General features: G+C 40.5%; 2 protein-coding genes across 8 annotated transcripts in view; one reads left to right on the top strand and one right to left on the bottom strand.

The window, feature by feature from the left end:
* The window catches only part of GEMIN5 (gem nuclear organelle associated protein 5), a 42,324-nt gene extending 22,368 nt beyond the window's left edge, over window positions 1–19,956 (top strand). For 2 of the 4 annotated variants that reach the window (XM_029216057.1, XM_029216059.1), the window contains exons 15-28: window positions 845–1,016; window positions 2,810–3,037; window positions 4,057–4,170; window positions 4,958–5,080; window positions 5,862–5,957; window positions 6,384–6,521; window positions 7,530–7,677; window positions 10,734–10,853; window positions 11,377–11,587; window positions 12,644–12,898; window positions 14,318–14,480; window positions 15,109–15,613; window positions 16,979–17,075; window positions 17,635–19,956. In XM_029216057.1, the coding sequence (XP_029071890.1) occupies window positions 845–1,016; window positions 2,810–3,037; window positions 4,057–4,170; window positions 4,958–5,080; window positions 5,862–5,957; window positions 6,384–6,521; window positions 7,530–7,677; window positions 10,734–10,853; window positions 11,377–11,587; window positions 12,644–12,898; window positions 14,318–14,480; window positions 15,109–15,613; window positions 16,979–17,075; window positions 17,635–17,802 (2,538 nt within the window). In that variant the 3' untranslated portion in view covers window positions 17,803–19,956. Of the gene's footprint in view, window positions 1–844; window positions 1,017–2,809; window positions 3,038–4,056; window positions 4,171–4,957; window positions 5,081–5,858; window positions 5,958–6,383; window positions 6,522–7,529; window positions 7,678–10,733; window positions 10,854–11,376; window positions 11,588–12,643; window positions 12,899–14,317; window positions 14,481–15,108; window positions 15,614–16,978; window positions 17,076–17,634 lie in introns of all 4 variants that reach the window. The other 2 variants (XM_029216056.1, XM_029216058.1) reach the window with 1 other exon arrangement.
* Window positions 19,660–24,533, bottom strand: part of CNOT8 (CCR4-NOT transcription complex subunit 8) — a 28,202-nt gene continuing 23,328 nt past the window's right edge. For all 4 annotated transcript variants that reach the window (XM_029216066.1, XM_029216067.1, XM_029216064.1 and 1 more), the window contains 3 exons: window positions 23,680–23,824; window positions 22,871–22,981; window positions 19,660–21,187 (listed from right to left, as the gene is read on the bottom strand). In XM_029216066.1, the coding sequence (XP_029071899.1) occupies window positions 21,038–21,187; window positions 22,871–22,981; window positions 23,680–23,824 (406 nt within the window). In that variant the 3' untranslated portion in view covers window positions 19,660–21,037. The remainder of the gene's footprint in view (window positions 21,188–22,870; window positions 22,982–23,679; window positions 23,825–24,533) is intronic.

Genomic DNA, 24,533 nt, shown 5'->3' with positions numbered 1-24,533 from the left:
ATATATCTGGGCCCTTGGCAGGCTAAGTTTGGGGTGTATTTTACTTAGATGAAAGGGGAACTATTAATAGGAACTAGCTAAATTCTGATGTTTTTAAAGATTTCATTCTGACCTACTGTCAGTTTAATGGGCTAAAGTTGATGTGAAAAGTACTCCTCCCATTCTGTTCTATCACAGAATGTTGACTATAAGTAATGAAAAAATATTTCTAATAATAAATTGGTAACTCAGACCTCCAAGCTCTCAAAAATAAAGATGAGATGCCAAACAAGAGGTATGGGGTGAGTTTCGGATATCAGAACCAGAAGAGACCTTAGGATCTATCATCTGTGATGGATGTCTGTCTCAGTAATGAGTGGTAAATGAGCTATCTGCACAGAGCTGAGAGCCATGATGGGCTACCCTTTGTGCAGTGCAGACTGGAGTAATTCAAGAAACAGCAAGGAAATTGATCATTTTCCCACAGACAGAAGAATCACCTGTGAGAAGTTAGAACCCTAAGCATCCATCACATGTGCAGGTGTGGGCTCTGAATTAGAATTCTCTTCATGGTATCTGAATCCCCAGCCCAAAAATAACATATGATACTGGTTGAGGACAGTGAAATCCATAGGGCACCATTAAAGCTTACTCAAAATCATCCACATGGGAATGCCTCTATATCCCAGAATACATAAATCTCCCACAGGAAATAGCACTTTCTGAAACTGAACTCCTAAAAGTACAAATCACAAGAGGAAATAAGAGTACACAGATTTTTAAAATTTTTTCTAAAATGTATATACCCCCCCAAAAAACAATAGAATAACGAGAAATTATTCTCTTGTGTGACTTTTGGTTTTAGGTGTGGGATACTCTCCAGGAAGAGCCTCTATGCAATTTCCGAGGACATCGAGGTCGACTGCTTTGCATCGCATGGTCTCCGTTGGATCCAGACTGCATCTACTCAGGGGCAGATGACTTCTGTGTGTACAAATGGCTCACTTCCATGCAAGAACATTCCCGACCTCCTCAAGGTCAGTCAAAACCTGGAGCCCATAAAGGCTTGCCTAATTCCCTTTCTCCTTTCCTCAGTAAGTGAGTTGACTGGAGTCAAGCAAGGAAGACATTCGTGCAGGGCGGCAGCAACAGGATGGTAGGGTTGGAAGCCCAAGCAAGGATAGCAGCCATGAGGGGCCTGAGGACAACACCCAAATAGTAACAAGTATACCTAGCACCCGGATCTTGTTTTCTAAATATCATCATTCTCCATTAAAAGGGACCGACCAGGGCTTCTGGAGAAATGGCTAATTCCAGGTTAGGACAGGAAAAATACAAGATGAGCCTGCAACATCATATGCCACAAAGGAAGGAAGCGCTCAAAGAATAGAGAGCATCAAAAGGACAAAGAAGCCAGCTTGAAGGGGCTGGCTACCCAAATCTGGGACAATCTGAACTTGAAATAATTAACAGAATTCCATTTCTGGCTATAAAAGAATAACTGGTACCAGATTTGCCCACTCACCAGAAATAGCTAGAAAACTAGACAGAGTATATAAACAACTAGAAATATACCCGAAGAAATGAAATGATACATCCATATAAAGACCTATAAAAGAATGCTTATAGCTTTATCTATAATTGCCACAAACCGGAAACAACAACCCAAATGTACATCAGCTGGTGAATAAACTATGGTATATCCTGTAGTGGAATTCTACTCTGCAATAAAAAGTAACTACTTTTAAACACAACAAAATGGATGAGTCTCAAAAAGGATTATGCCTAGCAAAAGAAGCCGGGCACAAAGACTAAATACTGTATAGCTAATACAGAGTATGAAATGTAGTTATAGGGCCTCCCTGGCGGCGCAGTGGTTAAGAATCCACCTGCCAATGCAGGGGCCACGGGTTCGAGCCCTGGTCCGGGAAGATCCCACATGCCGCAGAGCAACTAAGCCCATATGCCACAACTACTGAGCCTGTGCTCTAGAGCCTGCGAGCCACAACTTCTGAGCCCACATGCCACAACTACTGAACTCCATGCACCTAGAGCCCGTGCACCGCAACAAAGAGTAGCCCCTGCTCACCGCAACTAGAGAAAGCCCGTGCACAGCAACAAAGATCCAATGCAGCCAAAAATAAATAAATAAAATAAATTAAAAAAAAAAAAGAAATGTAGTTATAAATCATAAGAATTTGTAAAACAGACAAAACTAAACTACAGTGACAGCAAATCAGTGATTGCCTGGGGCAATGAAATGCATAACCTAAATCTAATCGTGAAAAACATAAGGCAGACCCAATTTGAAGGAAATCTGACAAAATAACTATCCTGTAATCTTCATGAGTTTCCAGTCATGAAAGTCAAAATAAAATCTGAGCCTGTTCAGGCTGAAAGAAAGTAGAGACATAACAAGCCAGTGCAACATGTAGTCCTGGATTGATTCTTTTTGCTATAAAGGACATTCTTGGTACAACTGGCAGAACTTAAGTGAGGTGGGAGTAGACAGGAGTAATGTATCATCGTTAATTTCCTGATTTTAATGGTTGTGCTCTGATGATGTAGGAGAATATCCTTGTTTGTAGGATATACACTCAAGTATTCAGGGGTAAATAGGGCATTGTGTTTATGATTTAATGAAATCCCAAAAGGGTTTGGTTTGGTTAACATTTTGATAATATAACTAAGAATTCATTGGGAAGGAAGGGAAAGGGCAAGAATGTTATCAAAAACAAGAGTAATAAGGTTTTGGAGATTATCTCCTAGAGTGCTTTTAACCAAGAATATATACTTTAATCTCTCCTTTTCTGAACTGTGATTTCTATAGGCAAGAAAAATATTGAATTAGAGAAAAAAAGGCTCTCTCAACCTAAGCCAAAGCCCAAAAAGAAGAAAAAGCCCATCTTGAGAGTGCCTGTAAAGCAGGAATTGTGTGACGGGAATGAAGAAGAGAGTGTAAAGGAGAGCTCGGGCCCTGTTGAGAATGGAGTGTCAGACCAGGAGACTGAGGAGGAAGCCCGGGAGCCAGAGCTACCCTGTGGTGTCACCTCGGCAGGTATGTGGCCAAATCCTGTGTTTCACTAACTCTCTAGGACTTAGTAGTCATGACCAGGAAACTAAGCCAGGTCTACCTTTGAAGTATGAAGGGGATCTAATGGGTGACTGGGATGGAAATAGTGAAGTTCTATAGAGAAAACTTCTTATCAACTTGAGCAGGGTAAGACTGTGGGACAAAGTGAAACTAGGGCAATGTATACATAGAAACTTACATGGGGAAAGTTTTAACAATATGATGTCATCAGCCATGTTTACTGAAAGAAACCATTGTCCCTTACAAATATCTGACCTAGAAACTCGCCACTCTGGGAACTTGCAGGCAAACAATATAAATAGGACTGACTCATGTTTAACTCTACAGCAGAATATTTTGATGTGACAGAATTTTAAATGGCCAAAATATATGGTACAGAGTCCTCCCTGACCCTCTCCATCCCAAGGGATGGCCACTGGGACCCACAGTTTGGGTAAATAAAGATCTAAAAAGTTTAATGGATTTATTTTTTAGATTCATCAGAATACTTCTTTATCATAAAATGTTCTTTTACCCCTGTAGATCAACAACTTAGTTTGGGTTTTTTGTTTTTTGTGGGGTTTTTTGAGTTCATGGTGTGTACACTCAGGATTGTGACTCTGTATCCCATACACTTTAAATTTCTATTGGTAAAGTTGTTCCTTGTTTGTGGAATTAAATATGCAATTAGTACTTTGTCACCCAAGCCAAGTTTGGGAACTCCTAGACCTTTGTTATAAAGCTGTGGAGGCTAGAACGTTTATAACTTTTCCTTAGATCAATTAGTCAAGAGTTCTAAGCAATAAACCTACAGATTCTTGGAAGGCAGTTTGTGAGATGGGGAAAGGGAGACTACCCATGCTTCCTATCTGAAATATTTCATCTTATATTTGGGGTAATAGATAAAATCACACCATTAAGACTGGTATACTCTTAATTTTTAAAAAGAACTAGATTCTACATTGTTCTTATCCACATTTTTTTTCTTTTTCCCCATGATGTAGTCTCTAAAGAACCAGTTATCTGCACTCCAGCATCCTTAGGCTTTGAAAAGTCAAAAGTCACCACTAATAACAAAGTCACTTTACTGAAAAAGGAGGCACCTAAAGAAAAGTCAGGTTGGTATTTAATAATTAAAATATTTGGGGGGGACTTCCCTAGTGGTGCAGTGGTTAAGAATCCGCCTGCCAATGCAGGGGACACGGGTTCAATCCCTGGTCCAGGAAGATCCCATATGCTGTGGAGCAACTAAGTCCGTGCACCACAACTACTGAGCCTGCACTCTAGAGCCCACGAGCCACAACTAGTGAGCCCGCATGCTGTAACTACTGAAGCCTGCGCTCCTAGAGCTCATGCTCTGCAACAAGAGAAGCTGCCGCAATGAGAAGCCCACACACAACAACAAAGAGTAGCCCCCTCTCACCACAACTAGAGAAAGCCTGTGTGCAGCAATGAAGACCCAACGCAGCCAAAAATTTTTTAACAAAAGAATAAAAAACAAATTTATTTATTTGGCTATTACAATAAATAAAATATTTTGTTAAAGTATCCTCAAAAATTGCATGCAACTGAAAACTCAAAAGTTTTCAGTTTTTCGTTTTGTTTTAGATTTTAAATATTTGTAAGTGTTTTGATTGTTTCGATTTGGGGTCATTTTTTTAGTACTTGAGGAACTGTCATTTTGCAGCTGTTGATGTTGCTTCACAAGTTTTCACAGGGACACGTTTGTGTGTGTTGTGAACATTGCCCCCAGCTAATTTAATTTGAAAGCTTCCTTATAAGAGTGGGAACTTTCTCTGCCCAGCAGTATCCCTCCAGTAGGTTACATATACAATGGGCATGCATTCAGTTTTGTGTTTTTGATCAACTCTTCTTCAGACAGTCTGTACTTTTATTACATTTCAGAAGCCTTAATCAAGAAGCGAAAAGCTCGTTCCATGCTTCCACTGAGTACAAGTCTGGACCACAGATCCAAAGAGGAGCTTCATCAGGACTGTTTGGTATTAGCCACTGCAAAACACTCCAGAGGTACAGAAATACACTTCCTTGGCCCATCCGTAGTCTTCTGGGAAGTGACACATAAGAAGTGCTTGTTTATATGTTATATGAATGAGCCAACAAATGTCCAAAATTGTTGTATTTCTGCATCATCCCTCCCCCACACCCTGCTGCCAGGTTCTGTCCACACTCTGACCGCTGTCAGCACTCTCCAGTGCCTTGGAGACATAATGCTCTGCTTTTCTATTATAAATCAAGTTGTTGCCAGCCATATGGGTGCTGGAATTGGTATGATGGCTGAAATATCTCAGCGTGAATCAATTCCATCAACTGTTTTTCCCCAGTAAACAGCACGTACATGTAGAAAAAAAAGAATCATTTGCTCATTGGAAATAACCCTTAATACGGCAGTTCCTTTAAAAATTTTTGATGGAGGTTTTTGTTTATAGAAGGTGTTTTGGTCTCAGTTTTTCAAAGCCCTCACCTAATGTGTGTTATTTTAACATCTGAGCAACTTTTTTCTTTTTAATTTTGAATTTTATGTGTTGAAAAGGGTTGCACATGATAAAATGAAATTCAAACAGTATGAAACCTGAGCCTAACAAACCTGACAAACCTAACAAACCTAACAAAGTATTTTCATATTTTGCCAACTTTGTAACCAGCAGGGTCTCTGTTAGGGTAAACAAGGGCACAGGACGCTTTTTCTCAGCATCTGAAGTGGGTGTTACATACATTTGGAAGTAACTGGACAGAAAACAGTAACCTATTAAATGACTTCATCTGAATTTTTGTCTTTTTGAATTAGCAGAGCCAAAGGAGGATGTGTCTGCTGATCTTGAGGAAAGACTTCACCTGGGGCTTTTCACAGACAGGGCTACCCTGTACAGAATGATTGAGGTTGAAGGTGAGACTAGTCCAATCAACACAATCCTGTCCATCTTTACGCTTCCCTAACGCTTTATACATACCTCTTTTATGGCTGCCATCCTGTGGTGTGGTAATGGTTAGTTTTACATGTCAGCTAACTAGGTTTTGAGTTCCCTTATTTACATGTTCATAAACACCCCTCACTCGCATCTGTCACAGGACCCTAAACATACAGTGTTCATTCTGAGTGTCTGAGTGCAAGTGAAAGTGGGTGGGTGGGTGGACAAGTGACTGAGTGGGCTTCAGTCCCCATTATGAACACTCTGGGAAGTGACTTACCCATCAGCCAGTGACTACATATTCTAGGAATTTATTCCTGTCGTTCATCCTGCCTTTCTTTTTCTAGAAGACAGTGCAGACAGATGTTTCTGAAACATCTTCCAAATATTTCTCCTCCAAACAGGAAAAGGTCACTTGGAAAATGGCCACCCTGAATTATTTCACCAGCTCATGCTTTGGAAAGGAGATCTAAAAGGTGTTCTGCAGACTGCAGCAGAAAGAGGGGAGCTGACAGACAATCTTGTGGCTATGGCACCAGTCGGTATGTTCTTTTCAACAAAAGCCCTAGCATCTCTAGGATACATCCACTAAAGATAGACTTGTCTTGAAGGACAATTTGGCCATGTCTAATAATTAAATTTAAAATCCACATCCCTTTGACCCAGCAGTTCTAACTGTAGGAATTTAACTGCACCTGCACATGCAAAATGGCAGCTATATATGGACTATGATTGCAGTGGTGTTTGTAATAGCAAAAGATCGCAAGAACCTCTATGTCCATCAGTATAAGACTGGTTAAATCTTGTATATCTATACAGTAGAAACTCCTATAGATACCCAGAAAACGAGGCAGCTCTGTGCATTCTGATACAGAGCGGAGCTCCAAAATTTAGTAAGTGAAAAGAATCAAGGTATAGATGCACAACAGAATATTTAATACTCTGTCCTTGATACTTATACATGTGTGGTTATATATTCATAGATTATTGCCAAAGGTTTCAAAAGAAACTAATAATAACGGTTGTCTCCAGAGAAAGGAATTTGGACAAGTTTGGGTAGTAGGATGCCAGGATAACAAGGAAATTTTTTATGCCATGCCTCATTTTTTAGCTTTTAATTGAAGTATGCCAGAGAGAGAGATGGAAGTACACAGGTCATGAGTGTACTTGAATTTCACTAACTGAATACACCCTTGTAACTAGCACCCATAAAAAGAAACATAACATTGCCAGCACCCTAGAAGCTTCTCTCATGCTCCCTTTCAGTCAGTCTACATGCACCCCAACAAGGGTAAGCACTGTCTGACTTCCATACTCATGTACATTTGAATTTTGTACTGTTTTTTATGTATTACATAATCAGAGAAACAATTTACATTTCAGAATGTAGGGACGGGGAGAGGTAGATGAAACATGACCAGATGAAACAGCAACTGAATTACTATCTAAATGTTCTGCTTAATGCAGTGACTAACAAGCATTTTCAACCCAAATGTACGTGCTTTTTTTTCCTTAAATCTGCTGTTTTTTGTTTGTTTGTTTGTTTGAAGCCGGTTACCACGTGTGGGTATGGGCCGTCGAAGCTTTTGCCAAACAACTGTGTTTTCAGGACCAGTATGTCAAGGCTGCCTCTCACCTACTTTCTATCCACAAAGTGTATGAAGCTGTGGAGCTGCTCAAGTCAAACCATTTCTACAGGTCTGTATGACCCAACAGTTGAACCAGCAGTTGGATGTAATGTGAAATTAATCTACATAACAGTTCTGTTTCATTATAACCACCATAAAACCTTTATTGTAATTAAACATCTCAAATGTACACAAATGTATGTTCGCTAGCTTAAACATCAGTGCACCCACCACCTATACTTAACAAATGTTAACTTTCAGCAATATTTGCTACTGATATTTTTTTTAATTTCTTTATTGTTAATACAAATAAGGAAAAGAGCATGACACAAATGAACAGCTTAATGAATTACTAAGAGAGGAACTTTTTTAAGCCCCACCTGTGAAGTGAGAAGTATAACATTCCAGACTTAGTTGAATTGCCTTTCCCCGATTCTGTCCTCATCCCTTCTCTAGCAGTAACCACTCTTCTGAGACTGGTATGAATCCTTTCTGTTCAAGTTATTATTCTTCCACTACAGTACATATTTAACTACAGAAAACAAAAGCAACAAAATATTTCTTGTAGACAGCATACAGTTGGGTCTTGTTTTTTATCCAGTCTGATAGTCTCCGCCTTTTAATTGGAGTGTTTTAATGTAAATATTAGTGCGACTGATTTAAATCTACCATGTTGCTATTTCATTTCTTCTTTTCCTGCTTTCTTTCAGATTAGTTAAATATTTTTTTATCTCCAATACTGGCATGTCAGCTATAATCCTTTATTTTTTTTAATGGTTACTTTAGGGTTTATGATGAGCATTTCTAACTTATCAGTTTACCTTCAGATAATATTGTACCACTTCTTGCATACATCATACTTCTTTCTTTCTTCCTGTCCCTTCCACTATTGCTGTCTTATATTTCACTATATACATGTTATAACCCCACATTACAATATTAGAATTCTTGCTTTAAACAATTACCTTTCTTTAAGTTTTTAAACATTTTCTTATATTTGCCCGTATATTTATTTCCAGCACTTTCCATTCTCTTATGTAGATCCAAGTTTCCAATTGCTGTCAATTCCTTCTTTCCCGTGAAGAACTTCAACATTTTTTTTTTGTAGTGTCGTCCCACTGGTGACATATTCCATCAACTTTTGTTTGTCTATAAAAGTCTTTAATTTTGCCTCTATTTTAAAGGATCTTTCAGTGGGTGTAGACTTCTAGATTGGAAGGTTCTGTCATTTTGTGCTTCATAGATATCATTCCATTTTTTCTTGGCTTGCATTGTTGACTTGACTACTGCATTTATTCTTATCTTTGTTACACAGGAACTATGTCTTTTTTCTCTGACTGTTTTTAGGACTTTCTCCACCACTGATTTTCAGCCGTTTCATATGATGGCTTTGGTGAGACTTTCTTTTAATCCTATTTTGGTGTGTTGTCTTCCTTTAGAGAATGCCGGACTCTGTTTTGGCAAGCCGTAAAGTTACCTGCAGATCAACTTGATCTTTTCCTGCCTGTTTTAAGGTTTCTTAGGGCAAGTTCAGAGAAATCCATACTCTAGAATTAGTTTGCCCTCCTGCCTTCTGGTGTCTTTACCGAATGCCTTGTGTAAGTCAACAAATCAGAACTCAAATGTCTGGGTGGTCAAAACTTTTATGTCTCCACAACCTGAGTGAGCCCTGGGAATTATTCAGCTTATCGTTCCCTGATTATTCTTTGTACAGCCTTAAGGACTTTCCTACATATGCAGAGCTTTGTGTTTAAACCAGAGACTCAACAGGATCCCTAAGCACTGTTGCAGAGCTCTTTCTCTGGACAGCTTCTTCCTTCCTACTGTCCTGCCCCACAAATTCCAATTGCTTCGTCTCCCCTCAGCCCTGACTGCTAAAGCTCTGCTGGGATTCCTTCTGGGAAAATGGTTTTAGGCAGAAAGCCAGGGCCATGATTGGGCTCACATTTGTTTCGTTCTCTCCGGGGTGACAGTCGTGTGCTGCCTGGTGTCCAGTGGCTGCAAACAGTTGCTTCATACCTATTTTCTCCAGTGTTTTAATTTTGCAACAGGAGGACACGTCTGGTCCTAGTTGTCACTCCATCATGGCTGGAAGTAGAGGTCTCAAATTATGTACTTCTTAAATATTGCTGTGTCTAAATCACCTTAGTCTAAAACACTTCTATTCCAGCTACAACTTTATGTTGGCTGCAACTCAGAAGTTGTATGTCATTTGGAAAATAGTAGTTCAGTCAGTTAACACAGATCCTCCAAATGTTAACATATCTCACTATAAAATATCAAAAAAAATCACATTGCTTAACTTCATCAGAAAAGTCTTTCACTTTGGGGAAGCCGTCAAGCTCACAGTGGCAGGCACAAGTTTCCTAAAACTCTAATTTTCACCTGAAAGCTCAAATTTTATCATTGGCAACAGTACTGTTGGTCGTTTTCCATGAAATGACAGGCTTGCTTTGTTCATTTTTGAGAAAACATCTGCCAAATACTCAACACTGAATAACTATAGTTTGTTTGTTTGTCATTCTTTCAAGAAGTAATGAGATTCCATCTAAAAAAAAGCAACTAGTTCAGCTTGCAATTCGTTCATACAGGTTTTTCATAGAACCATTGTACTTTGGAATTCAGCAAAGAATACAAAATGTTCTTCCCATTTTGTCACATAGAATATTAACAGGATGTGCAGGATTTACTGAAATTAATCATTTCTGCTTTTCAAGGAAATTTACCTTTTTTTTTTTTTTTAACGACAAGGGCCACTAACTGGATTCCTGCTCCAGATGCCAGCAGTTTACCCACCATTGCTTTCGCATAATCAGTACAAATGTCAACACACTGACAAAAGGCAAATAACCTCTTGACATTATTGTGAAAATAGTCTTGACCTCGTGAACCCCCTGAAAGAGCCTTTGGAACTCCGGGAATCCACAAACCACACTTTAAGAGCTGCTGACATAGGTGAAGAACTGAGCACAGCACGCAGTTCTAACTTGCCCCGTAATGCAGGGATACAGTTTTTTTATGGGAAGTTGGAACAAGACAGACAACACAAAGGGAACGGCTTATCCTACCTTGCAGCCCCTCCTAGGGCCTCTTTCAGATTGGCTAATTACCTATTCTTGCCTCTAGGGAGGCTATTGCAATTGCCAAGGCCCGGCTGCGCCCAGAGGACCCGATCCTGAAAGACCTGTACCTCAGCTGGGGAGCCATCCTAGAAAAAGACGGCCATTATGCCTTAGCAGCCAAATGGTAAGTCTGAGGGAAACAGGAGTGCACCCAAACAAAGAAGAGCTTTGAAAGAGCTGGACAAGGGTGGAAGAAAGAAGTTTAGAGGTGGGGGTGAAATAACTAGCAAATTAAAAAGCGTATATGTATTAAAGCAGCTTCATAAGATTCATCAGGATCTACCTACTTGGTATTTATGTAAGTCACCCTAACTTCAAGAAATCCAAGCCGTGGACTTGGAAATCACTCCTTTCTTTAGGGATGCCTTGTATCATTAAATATGCGAAATGGGAGGGAATGCCTCCTTTGCTTGGGTTCAACTCAGCAACTGCTGAAGTTCCTTTATTTCCTTAACCTGTATAATGCTGCCTCTTCAGCTTCTACTGCACTGGCCTCAGCCTTCACAGGGACAGCCACAGGTAATGACACACCTGGGACCACAGGAAGGCACGCAAGGCAAAGTGGACAGAAATGATTCAACCCTCTGGGGAGCAGGTGTAGGCGATCTGTTTATGACACTCTGCTTGAGTTTTCTCTTGTATTTTAGCTATTTAGGAGCCACTTCAGCTTATGATGCAGCCAAAGTTTTGGCCAAAAAGGGGGATGTGGCATCACTTAGAACGGCTGCAGAGTTGGCTTCCATCGTAGGAGAGAATGAGTTGTCTGCTACCCTGGCTCTCAGATGTGCCCAAGAACTGCTTCTGGCCAGGAACTGGGTGGGAGCCCAGGAAGCCCTGCAGCTCCACGAAAGTCTAAAGGTCAGTCTGTTACTGCCTCTCCTGCTTTTAAGAGGGATGAGCCCCAAACCCTTTTCTAGTCAAATTCCAAGTGAATTACCCAGTTGCACAAGCTGTACCGATTTGGTAAGTATCCTTAGAAGTGTCCAGCAAGCCCTGGCCATACTATCCCATTTAAGTACTGTGGCTTGTCAGTTGCCCCACTCAGAGTAAAAGACAATGTGGTTACTGACAGTAATTCCCACTGCTTAGCAGTCGAATAGCCTTCAGTCAGTTCAGCCCGTGTTTCTTCATTGATGTCATCAGCACAAAAATGAAGAGGAAGAGGGTCTGCTTTGAAGAAAATGGATTGGCTTTAACAGAAATCATGTTGCTCTACCTGTAGCAGCCCTCTTCAGCTATTAGCTGTAATTCTGCCTATATGAAACAGAGACCTTCCCAAGCTTAAGTGAGAAAATATTATAGGGATATACAAGGAATCTCATGGCAACTGAAAACCCAGCAGAAGTAAGGATTTTTTTTTAGACCTTTTCTCTGTGCTCTCTTCTCTTCCAGCTGATTCCCTCTGTTAAACCTACTTGGATACAGCCCCTAACCACTCCCCCAGCTCTCAGATCTACACAGCTTGTCTGCTCCAGCACCTTCTGCCTATGATGCTTTAACTTCTGTACGCTTTAATCTGAAGTTTGGGCAGAGAAAAGAACTAGATGAGTCCAGCCCATCTTTTCTCAAACTGGGCCACAAGTCTTAAGTGGCTGGCCTGCATGTGGCTTAAATTTCAGTGAGTAGGGCTATAGCTGGGGTGTCATATTATAAATATGGTTGCTAAAAAAAAAAAGTAATAAATATGGTTGCTTGAGCCCCAAGAGCTGTGGGTAGGAATCCCCAAAAAGGCATTTGGAAAAACTGTCTGTTAGATCACCTCTTTTTCCCTCCCACAAGACTCACTGGGCTGGCAGCACAGAGGGGAAGGCTGCTGCAAATGCAAAGGGGGAGAATCTGAGAGACTGGGGAGAGCTCTAGATAATGGAGCACTTCCCTGCATAACAGCTCCTCTCCTTTGTTATTGGGTTCCAGGGTCAAAGATTGGTGTTTTGCCTTCTTGAGCTACTGTCCAAGCACCTGGAGGAAAAGCAGCTTTCAGAGGGCAAAAGCTCCTCCTCTTCTTACAATGCGTGGCCCGCAGGCAGCGAGAGGCCCTTTGTGGAGAGGGTGACTGCAGTATGGAAAAGCGCCTTCAGCCTCGACTCCCCAGAGCAGTCCCAGGCAGCATTTCAGCAGCTGCAAGATATCAAGTACCCATCTGCTACAAGTAACACTCCCTCCAAGCAGGTACCCCTTCTGCATGAGCTTTTGATATTAATCAGTAGTCTAAGACTTCTCTAATCCATGTCTAGTATAATAAGAAAACATGTAGAATGCCAGTTTGTATTTCAGAAAAGATTAATTAAGCCAGGCCCAGGAAACCTGGAAAGATCCCTTCAGATGAATTAGAGCCCCTTTATCTTTAAAGTTAGTCTTCGATCTGAATTCCCTTCTAAAATAAAAAGAAAAAAGTCTAAAAACAAAGAAAAGCACAGAAACTAATATAATAATAGGTACCCATCAATTAGAATTAATAAACAGATGTTCACATTTTGTCATTTTTGCTTCATGGAGTCTTTTGGTTTTGTTTTGTATATTCCTTTGCTTTTGGTAGAAGAATCAAGTTGAAGTCCCTCATGTTTCCTTCCCCAGTACCATTTCCCTGCCCTAGCTCACAAAAATTTCAGCCCCTGCATCAGACCACATGTGTTATTTTGTGGCCTCCTTATGTGATCATTGTTTATAAAATCTTAAACATACCTGTTCACGATGACACCCAGCAACCCCATTGCTTAGATATTTCACTAAAAGAAGTGAACCCAGGTGTCTACACAGTCTTGTACAGAAATGTTCATAGAAGCTTAGTTCATAATAGCCAAATAGAAACAACACAAATGTCCATCAGCTGGTGAATGGGTATACAAACTGCAGTATATCCATATAGTGGAAAACTATACTATGCAACAATAAAAAGGAACAAATTACTAATGCAAAAAGAGTATCAGTGAATCTTGAAAGCATTATGGTAAGTCAAAGAATCAAGTCACAAAAAACTACATACTCTACTGTTCCATTCATATGAATTACAGAAAAGCCAAAATTATACTGGCAAAAACTAGATCACTGGTTGCCAAGGGATGGGGAGAGGGGAGGTGAATGCAAAGGGGCACAAAGGAGTATCTTACAATGAAAATGTTCTATGTCTTGATTTTGGTGGTAGTTATACCATGTGTATGTGTGTGTATATATATACATGTATACATATATATATATACACACACACACATATATATATTTGTCAAAACTCATATTGCACACTTAAAATTGATAAATCTTAATTACACTCCAGATTTTTTTTAATTACAGCTTTTAGTTCAAGAAACTCACTTTTTGTTTAATTTTTTTAATTTTAATTTGCATTTAGCAAATGTCAAGGCATTTTCTTAGCATGAACAGACTTTAACACCAGACAGTGTATGTTGCTGTACAACTAAATATGAAAGTTTCCAGTGAGGAAGCAAAAATGGGTGGTGGAGATAGGGAGGACCTTTCTTAATTGTGGACTGTGTGTACTTCCCAAATGCAGTTAATAGGAACATTTTTAGTGTCATTCCCAGTGCCTGATGTGAGAGGATGTTTAACTGAGTCTCTGGCTCCTCTCTCCAGCTCCTGCTTCACATTTGCCATGACCTGACCTTGGCAGTGCTAAGCCAGCAGGTGGCCTCCTGGGACGCAGCTGTGGAAGGACTGCTTCGGGCTGTGATCCGGAGCTACAACTCAGGAAACTTCACCATCATGCAGGAAGTGCACTCAGCCTTTCTTCCGGAGGGTAAAAGACCCCCAGCTCTGCTGGAGCACACCCACTAAAGGATGATATAACCACCGCCAGTGTTGTGGCACCAGGAGTACATAGGTTACTGAAAGACAGACATGGGCCAGTGTGTCATACAGTAGGAAGTTTGAATTCTCTTACCCAACCTCCTTAAGAGGTAGCCAGAATGACTAAGCTGTTTTCCTTTACCTGGTCCTACCTACCTACCTCACTGCCTCCTATATACTTTCCTACACACAGCTCTAGAGAAATAGCAATGTGCTCACAAGTTATTAAGAATGGAGAAGACATTCCTTGAGCTGCACAATTAGTCACTAACCTAAAACACTGTGGTTTTTCAGAGACACAGTGGGATCTTACCCCCAGAGCCTTCAGTGGGACAGATGAAATACTTTTTGTATCATGCTTTAAATGGCCTGTAGCAATGAGGACACTGCCTTAGGCCAAGAAATGTTTAGCTGTGGTTGGCTTCTGGTGGAAAGCATGTGGTCTCATGGATCACTGCTGTTCTGTTTCTTGGGATCTGATATGCCTCTTGGGTGACAGGAAACAACATGTGGGGAGGAAGCCAGATTTCTGACAGATAAAGAAATGAACAACCCTAAATCCTCTTCTTCTCTCCTAGGCTGTGACCACCTAAGAGACAAACTGGGTGACCATCAGTCCCCCACCACACCAGCTTTCAAAAGTTTGGAGGCCTTTTTTATTTATGGACGTCTGTATGAATTCTGGTGGTCTCTCTCCGGGCCTTGCCCCGAATCCAGCGTCTGGGTAAGGGCTGCTCACAGAAGGACAACCTCTGTTGAGCAGAGCCAACAGCTTGACAATGTCAGCCTTGAAGAAACTGACCCCAAAGCTTCCCAGCCAGAGCCAAGCAGGACTCTAGAACTAGACGTGAGACTCACAGAAGAAGGTGAGCAAATGCTGAACGCTTGTAAGGAGCTCTTTTCAGAAGAGCACGCTGGTCTCCAAAATGCACAGAGAACCATTGCTGAAGTCCAAGAGACCTTGGCAGAAATGATCCGCCTACACCAGAAGAGTCAACTTTGTAAATCCACAGCAAATGGCCCTGATAAGAATGAACCTGAACAGGAAGCAGAACAGTCCCTCTCTAGTCCCCAGAACCAGTGGTAAGTACTGATTCAATACAACATGGAACTAAAGTACCCTGCTGGATTCTCACATAGTACTTGATGAGATTGATCAGGTCACTTGGAAGCACCACAGTGCAGTCATTAAGGCACAGGCTTTGAAGTCAGATGTGGGGTTCCAATCCTGGCCCTGTTCAGTGACCTCAGGCAGGAGTCTTTAATGTCTCTGAGCTTTAGTTCCCTCATCCATAAATGGAGTACCAACTCCATCCTTGCTTGTTTTGAGAATTAAACAGAATCACAAATATCGTTAATAACAACAGTACAATAAAACCCTACTTTTTGTGCAGTAGATTCCTAAATCATCAGTCATGTAAAATAGGGAGTCGCATTATTGCATCATTAATGAAAACCATTGATGTTCTTTTTTTTTTTTCTTTTTTTTTCACCGTGCCATGCAACTTATGGGATCTCAGTTCCCCAACCAGGGATTGAACCCGCACCCTCGGCAGTGAAAGCAGTATCCCAAAAAATACACAAAAAGGGTAGTGTACAGAATTACACACTAAACTGTAAAAAATCCCAAATGATCAGGTTGCTGCAGCATCCTAATCATTTCCATTGAAAATAAGGGCCAGGTAGATACAGATGATTATTAATCACTTCAGAGCCCTTTGGCATTATCACACGGCACTTGGCTATGGGCATTTGCAGTGATTAACGGTTACTGATGAGTTGTTATGCCGAGTGCCTTTTACCTTGATTATGTCCCCCCGCAGCACAGGGCCTAAAATATAGTAACTAGCACAGTCAATAAACTTATAGCTATTATTACTAAACTTTTAAAAATTAAAGTTACATTTGTTGCTCTAAAAATACTACAAGTGAAATTCTGAGTCAGAGTTTTGAGTTACTTCTCTAGTGAGCTACCACACTCTAGGCAGCGCTTTATGTTCGGTTTTAGTAACAAGAAAAACACAAAAAAGTTCTCTAACCCAGCGGCTCTTACCCTTTGGATCAGAGGGCCCCTTTGAGAAGCTTAAGACACTCTTCCCAGAAAAATGTGCATCCATACACCCGAGGGTAGGAACCCAGGCTCTGTCTAACCCATTCCCCAGAGAAATCCAAGCCCTTTGCATTTGGCTGCGGATTGAATCCCCTAAAGGTCCTTAGTTTTCATTGGAGCTGTGTCTAAGAAGTGGGGATTTGGAAAGTGGTGAGGAACAATACTGCATTTTGAAAATTTTATATCACATCACGTTAAATTCCCTTCTCTTAGCCTTTGTATTTAAAGATAAGAGATAAAGACCCAGGTGACAAAGTAATTTTATTTACAGGACAATAGATTTAAAAGTTAGGGGCAAGACGTATAACTTGTACTTTTTTTATTATTATTATCACTAGTAAAGAAGAAAAAAATGAACCAGTTTCTTTGCCTGAATTAACCAAAAGGATTACAGAGGCCAATGAGAGAATAGCTAAGTTTCCTGAGAGTATTAAGGTAAGATTTATATAGCAGTTCATTTGGTAAAACTACTTTTTATATTACCAATTGACTACACCAAATTCTTTAATGTCATCTGAAATCTGTACACATTTGTATGTGCTTAAAAATTGAAGATCCAGTTGCCTTCGGTGAGCTAAAATGTTTTGTGAGAGTAGAATTATTGACACCACAAGCAATTTTATACCTTAGCCTTCAGAGAAATGTAACAAATTTTCTAATGATGAGGTAAAGTAAAATTACAGTTGGTACCATGTATTTGATCGCTTACAAATGGATAGGTATATTTGGATGTGGCCCTAGTAGTAACAGAAGCATCATGTTTTAAATTCATTTGAGTAGGGCTCTAGAAAAAGATTGTATCATTTGAGAGGGACATCTCAGTTTTGAGTATCATCTCTCCTTAGAGTAACTGATGAAGTCTTAGGAGAGAAATGGCTCAACCGTGCCAGAGAAGTGTCATGAGATAAGACTTGAGATACTCATGCCTCTGTGCAGGTGTCTGTGGCTTTTTTTTTGCAAATGCTTCCTTATTTATCCCCGTGTCATCTTTCAGACCTGGCCCTTCCCAGATGTGCTGGAGTGCTGCCTCATCCTGCTTCACATCGGGTCCCAATATTCTGGCTTCGTGACCCAGGAAATGCAGCAACAGGCTCAAGAGCTCCTTCAGAAATACGGCAGCACTAAAGTTTACAAACGACGCTACCAGACCCTCTGCACGTGAACTTTCAAGGACCTCTAAGAAACAGTGCCAAATTCAAAACATCCAACACCTTTCACCTCTGCATTTACACCTCGCCAGACATTCACTTTGATCCCTGTATGTTTCTGCAGTGATCCAGATAATACAAATGAGAGTCAAGTTTCAATCAACTCTACACTTAAACACAAATCTGACTTTGGACTCAGTTGTGGTTTCCTACTGGAAGAAAGATCATGAAAAGCCAGCAGTGGTTACTCAGAACTAACACCTGCAAAGTGATTGTTGATAATCTCTAAAGCCTTATGCAGGTTTCGTCCAAAGAGGAGAAACTATTTTAATCACCCAAAGTGTTACATTCTTAAACACAAGCTACCTTTATAAATGCTTTGCCTGATCATAAACATGTACACTCTTCTTTGAGGGTAGAGATTATGTCTTCCCTTTACTATTTTACCCCTAGCACTCACTTAAGAGTGTCTAGTATCTAATGGGTACATAATGGAAACTTTCAACTGAATAAGTTGGGAAACAACAGAAAGAATGCTCATCAATAGCTTAGACTTAAAGAACTCAAAACTGAGGTCACTGATACCAGCACTGGCTGACAACTAAGGCTTGTGATTGGTGGTTGACCTTACTGCGTTAGCAGAACACAGGAATTCAAGAACATCTGGCAGTACAATAGCACCCCCGTCAGCCACGATTTCACTTTCCACAGTTTCAGTTACCCCCCCAGTCAATAGCAGTCCAAAAATATTAAATGGGAAATTCCAGAAATAGACAACTTATCAGTTTTAAACTGTGGCCATTCTGAGTAGCATGATGAAATCTCACGGCAGTCCCACTCCGTCCTACCCAGCATACCCATGCTGTATATACTACCTGCCCATTAGTATAGGAAAACCACAAAGCATACATTATAGGGCTCAGTACTACCCATGGTTTCAGGCCTCTACTGTGGGTCTTGAAACATAACCCCCGCAGATAAGGGGAGACTACTGTATATGGAGGGGCTGAATTACACCCATAGTTAGTATTCTCTTGGTTACTCTTCAGGACCATCCCTTTCTGAGGATGACCACTAACACAGCCCTACATACACTCATATATATACACAAGGCAAAGTTCTTTACAGTTCTACTACACTTGCGCCCCTTTCTTTAGCACCACTTTAATAAGCTGTTTCTTATCTCACCCATGCAATGAGCACACCCCTACTCAACACTTAGTTCCTCAACCCTGCATCTCCACATTTCTCCTGACATGTCAGTAAGCCTGTTGTCAACTGTGGCAAAAATAAACACCTATTTTAAATCCAAATTTGTTAAGGATATATGTGTAGGGCTCACAGTCACCAGCATGCTAAAGCACCTTGGTTGAGGACCACTGACCTATGCTGCTCTACCACAAATCTTACGATAAATATATCTCTTCCAGTATGTGAACATCCCAGTCAAAATCCTAGATCTGCTCCTGTACCTGACTTCTTACAACCCCACATTTTTGGGCCAATAGACAGGATTGGAAACAAAGCCCTGAACCAAGTTTAGGATATCAGACGTTCAATTTATCCAAAAGAAGTCCACTAATTAATAAGTGAATCTGCCGTATATAATAGAGTAGCACCAGGAAGTAGAATTAAAACTGATTTTCTAGTAAGGCCCAATAATCAGCAAGGCGTATGAAGTAAACGGACAATTCCGTTTACACAGCTGCTCGTTAAAAGCTTCCTACAAAGTGACACATTCTGTAATGCAAGCCAACTTGTGGAAAATGAAGGCAAGAGATAGGGAACAGACAAGATGCTTCCATATCACTGACAGCGAACAACCGTCTTCTAAAGCCAGCAATTCAGAGCTTTGAAAGACCAAACCTTCATGCCAGTGGTTAAAAAGAAATCTTTATTTTACAAAATTAAAAACATAAATAATATTTACAAGCATCTTAAATACCAGCTTATAATACTTGACACTTTTTTTTAAAAGCTTCCATAAGCTTTTAATATGCAAGACTATTCAACCACTTCAGTGAGTTATCAGTTTTCATTTCCACTATTCCAAAGGAGTTTTTGGTTTTTTGAAATTGTCCATACTGTAGTCATTCAAAAAAAAATACAGTGTACTTTTTAAATGATAAGTTTAAAAAAAAAAAAAAAAAATCACAGTCCTGAGCTTCCTACCCCAGTTGTGGGATATTACTCCAAGAGAACCCTATAAACCAAATTCCTTACTGTCCTGTTTACATGTAACCACTATAACTTTTTAAAGACTCACATTGCTGGTACTCACCATAATCCATCTCCCTAACTTCTCCTCAGTTTGCTGAAAAGGAAAGGCAGGGAAAACAGAGAAGAGAGGCAGGAGAATACAGATGACCATCTGAAATCACATTACTGAAAATGTAACAGACTTATGATCCAAAAACCTGCTCTTAGTAGTTTCCTTCGGGATCAAATCCAAGGTATTTTATGAAATGAAAACTTAAAATGATTTCAAATGATGCACATGTGACAGCAAATCTCCGTGGCGCAATGGAACACAGACTTCAAGAAAGTGCTTAACTTAGTACCCATTCTGGAGTTCCTTGTGAATAAAGGGTAGACAGATTCAGTAGAATTTTGTTTTTAAGGAAAGTTTTCATTATCTGGTCTTCATATCTCAGCACTGAGTAATTCATTTCCACGGAATAATACATAAAGACCAACAAAGTGTGAGGAAAGCAAATGTCCTCGAGAAGGGTCAAAATAAACGAAAAGGAAGGAAGGAAAGGAAAGGTTCAACATCTATAACCCACTTCACAAGACCACCACTTGGTTCCACTTTCCCTTGAAGCCCTCAGCTCAGCTGAGGATCACAGCAAGAAGTCTTCATCCTCAGAGATTAGCAACAAATTTAAAAGAAAAAGAATGACACAGGTAAGAGTTATATACATTTTACTAGTTTGTTTCTGACTTGTCCTGGATTTTAGAAGGTGTCAAATGAGCCATGGATGCTGGTGGCAGGAGGCAACTGGAGAAGAGAGGCTTAGGGATGAGGAATAGGGAAGACGTGTTTACAGATTCAGAGCAAACTCCCTTCTTCCGGATCTAAAAGACATCTTTTGTCTTCAGTAAAACAAAAGTCTTTCTGTCAACGCAGATGGTAGGTACAGTTTGCTCAAAAGCAGCGTCTTCTCTTGGGGAGGAAGATAAGTACACAAAGTCGGCACATTAAGCACCACTCTGGGACCAGGCCCACCCTGCAGAGCCTCGCCGCCGTCACTGCTGCATGTTGTTGATGATTGCCAGGATGCTCATCTTCTCCTGGGCAGAGTCCACATCCTCATTCTGCTTCTGGGCCACTCCCGTGCCTAGGCCATAGAGCCGCCCACAGTACTTGGCATCATCAATACTGTCCTCAAAAAACAACTGCAGAATAGGACAGAGAACCCCTGGTGAGAATCATGCCAAGAGTCATGCCAAGAATCAGGCCAAGCCGCAATACTACTACCTCAACACCTCCCAGCTCTCTTAAAGCCTTGAAAACCTAGCCAACTAGAAACTAACTTCATCAAGAAAGGCTCCAAACCTTTCCTACACAGTCTTTTCATGCTCCTTTCTCTCTACATAGGCTCCCCTTTCTGAATAGACTTCCACTTTCCATGAGTTTTTACTGCCAGGATCCCTGTGCTGCTGTTGCTGTTTAATACAACTGCCTGTATCTCCTCCCTTCTCTTTAACAGGCAGTGCAATGGTGAAGAGCTTGAGCTCTAGACTCAGACTGACTCACTGTGTGATCTTAGAAAAATCACTTCAACGCTCCTTAAGCCACAGTTTCCTATCCATAAAATGGGTAATATAATAATAGGTTGTTACGAGTGAGAAAATGGACAGGAAGCACATACACAGCAAGGTATCTCACCCTTTTGGGCACTACTAGGCAGGATAATTCTCTGCTGGGGGGCGAGGAAGGTTGTCCAGTGTATTGTAGCACTGTAGGATGTTCAGCAGCATCCCTGGCTAGTAGCACACAACCCAACTCCCACAGGTTATGACAGCCGAAAATGTCTCCAGACATTGCCAAAGGTACCTCAGAGGGCAAAATTGGGAGCATGATGCTGCCAGCTTTGTTCTTCTTCCTCAAGATTGCTTCGGCTATTTGGAGTCTTTTGTGGTTCCATACAAATTTGAGGATTATTTTTTCTATTCCTGTGAAAAATGCCACTGGAATTTTGATCAGGATTACATTCAATCTGTAGACTACTTTGGGTAGTATGGACATTTTGACAATATTAATTCTTCCAATCCATGAGCCCAGAATATCTTTCCATTTGTTTGTGTCTTCTTCAATTTCTTTCATCAATGTCTTAGAGTTTTCAGTATACAGGTCTTTCACCTCCTTGGTAAAATTTATTCCAAGGTTATTTTATTCTTTTTGATGCAATTGTAAATGGGATTGTTTCATAATTTCTCTTTCTGATAGTTCACTATTAGTGTATACAAACAACATATTTTTTATATTAACCTTTTATCCTGCAATTTTACTGGATTCGTTTATTAGCTCTAACAGCTTTTTGGTGGAGTCTTTAGGGTTTTCTATATATGTCATCTGCAAACAGTGACAGTTTTCCTCCTTTCTGATTTGGATGCCTCGTATTTCTTTTTCTTGCCTAACTGCTCCAGCTAGGACTTCCAATAACATGTTGAATAAAAGTGGAGACAGTGGGCATCCTTGTCTTGTTCCTGATCTTAGAGGAAAAGCTTTCAGCTTTTCACCACTGAATATGATGTTAGCTGTGGGACATTTGATAATTAATAGAACTTAGCATAAAATAAGTGGGTAGGTTCACAAATGTGTTCATATTATAGAAATCAAAAGAAAAGCAAACAATTGCAAGGATGAGAGGTGCTAGGAACACCAAGTACACTTCTGAGTGACCTCCATTTCAGAATGCTTCTTTGCCTCCCAAATCACATCTAATATACTGAACACATGCATAACAAACAAACCAAAAAAAAAAAAAAAAACCCACTGCTTTCAAGGTGATCACCAACTTCCAAGAGAAACTATAAATTTTCAACAAACCTCAGCCCAAAAAACCTTTGCCTTACCTCTTTCATCCTGAAGAATGCCATTCCCGTTAGCAGTGAGTCTGAGCCTGCCTGGTGCTGCCTTCCAATTCTCTGCAAATCCAACTGATCAGCAACTTCCTGAAGACCTCCCTGGAGATGTAAGGAAAACAAATATAATATTACAGACCCGACTTCTCTACTGGAGTCAACTATGTCTATTCTTGAGTTTACTTCTTGTGGTGACAGGAAGTAGGAACAGGCCATTTACTTAACAGGTCTTCCCCAGCAGTATCCCCTTTTTAGCCCTCCAAATGATACACTGTGTTATATTCCACTTTTCACTCCTTTCATTCTTTTCTGTATCGTTAGTTTTGTCAGACCTCCGCCCCTGAAAGTCCTCACTGCTGTAAAATAAGGTTGGGGAAATAGTAAATGCCAATCCAATTCTAGATGGCAAACCTCTTATATCAACAATTTATTAGAGGAGGGAGTTCTTAAATTGTCTAGAGCTAAGAACCCCTCTGAGAGTCTGGTACACTGTAGACCTCATTCCTAGCAAATCATACATATACCTCGTGTCTCCAACTGTTTCACTAGGTTCGTGGGCCCTAAGTGAAGAATGCCTGCCTTAGGGTGAGAGTAGCAGAAGGCTCCCTTCATGCCCAGGTTAAAGACAGTTACCACACAAATCTCTCTGCCAATCAACTCTATATATACCCTGTCTAGCACCATGCTGGCACCTAGCAGGTACTGAAGGACACATGCTGAACAAACTGCAATAAAGCAAAATGACAAGTCTGCATTTTTGTCTTGTTGTCGTTACTACTATTAAGAAAAATATTGTGTACCTTAAGATTTTTGCAACTTTTCATCAGGTATTTCACATCATAAATGGATGGGAAGAAAAGGTTCAGAATGTGAAAGAATTCATGTTCCTCTTCTGGCAAACGAGAATCCGTAAGTAACTTAACCATGTAGCCAAAATCATAGCCACTACGAGGAGAGAATGAGGCAGTAAGGTGAAAGAGCAGGAGTTAACAGGCCCCAGCATTCAACTGCTTTATTTCTCAGAGCTTACGATGCTACCTCATGTTAGGAACTTTCAGTTTTCCAAAGTAGTTTATCCTGTCCTCTGAACTTTCCACTAAATAACCACATAACAGATTAATATGGGAGATATATAAGAGAACCCAAGGGTTTATAAATGGGGGTTTTATTCATCAAAAATTCAAAAGTACTGAAAGGTATGGAGTCCCCTGGTGGGCTAGTGGTTAGGATTTGGCACTTTCACTGCTGTGGCCCACGTTGACTCCCTGTTTGGGGACTGAGATCCCACAAGCCAGGCGGGGCGACCAAAAAAAAAGAAAAGGTATTGAAAGGTAAAATAACTTCTCCTAAGGGGAATTTGGCTTTTGAGTACCCAGGAAACTCCAGGCCAGCCATTTAAATGACAAGAAAAAGATGACCAAGTACTTCCATCCTTCCCACCCTCCATCTTTCCACTTGACATATGCCCACTGCAGCCACATGATACAGCCTAGTACTGTGTGAAAGAAACCAGTATGCGCTCCAAAGTGTTTTCTGAAAAACTGACATGTGAGCAACTGTTACCATTTCAACTTTATAACTGCTAGTGAGCAACAAAAGAGCGCCAAGAGGACTGCAAAAATAACATAAGAATTCAATTCTTGCTTCCAAAGGA

Source organism: Monodon monoceros, unplaced genomic scaffold (assembly GCF_005190385.1).
Source record: "Monodon monoceros isolate NGI ecotype Baffin Bay Population unplaced genomic scaffold, NGI_Narwhal_1 Super_Scaffold_12, whole genome shotgun sequence".
Classification (NCBI taxonomy): Eukaryota; Metazoa; Chordata; class Mammalia; order Artiodactyla; family Monodontidae; genus Monodon; species Monodon monoceros.
This window is presented reverse-complemented; position numbering and strand designations above follow the sequence as displayed.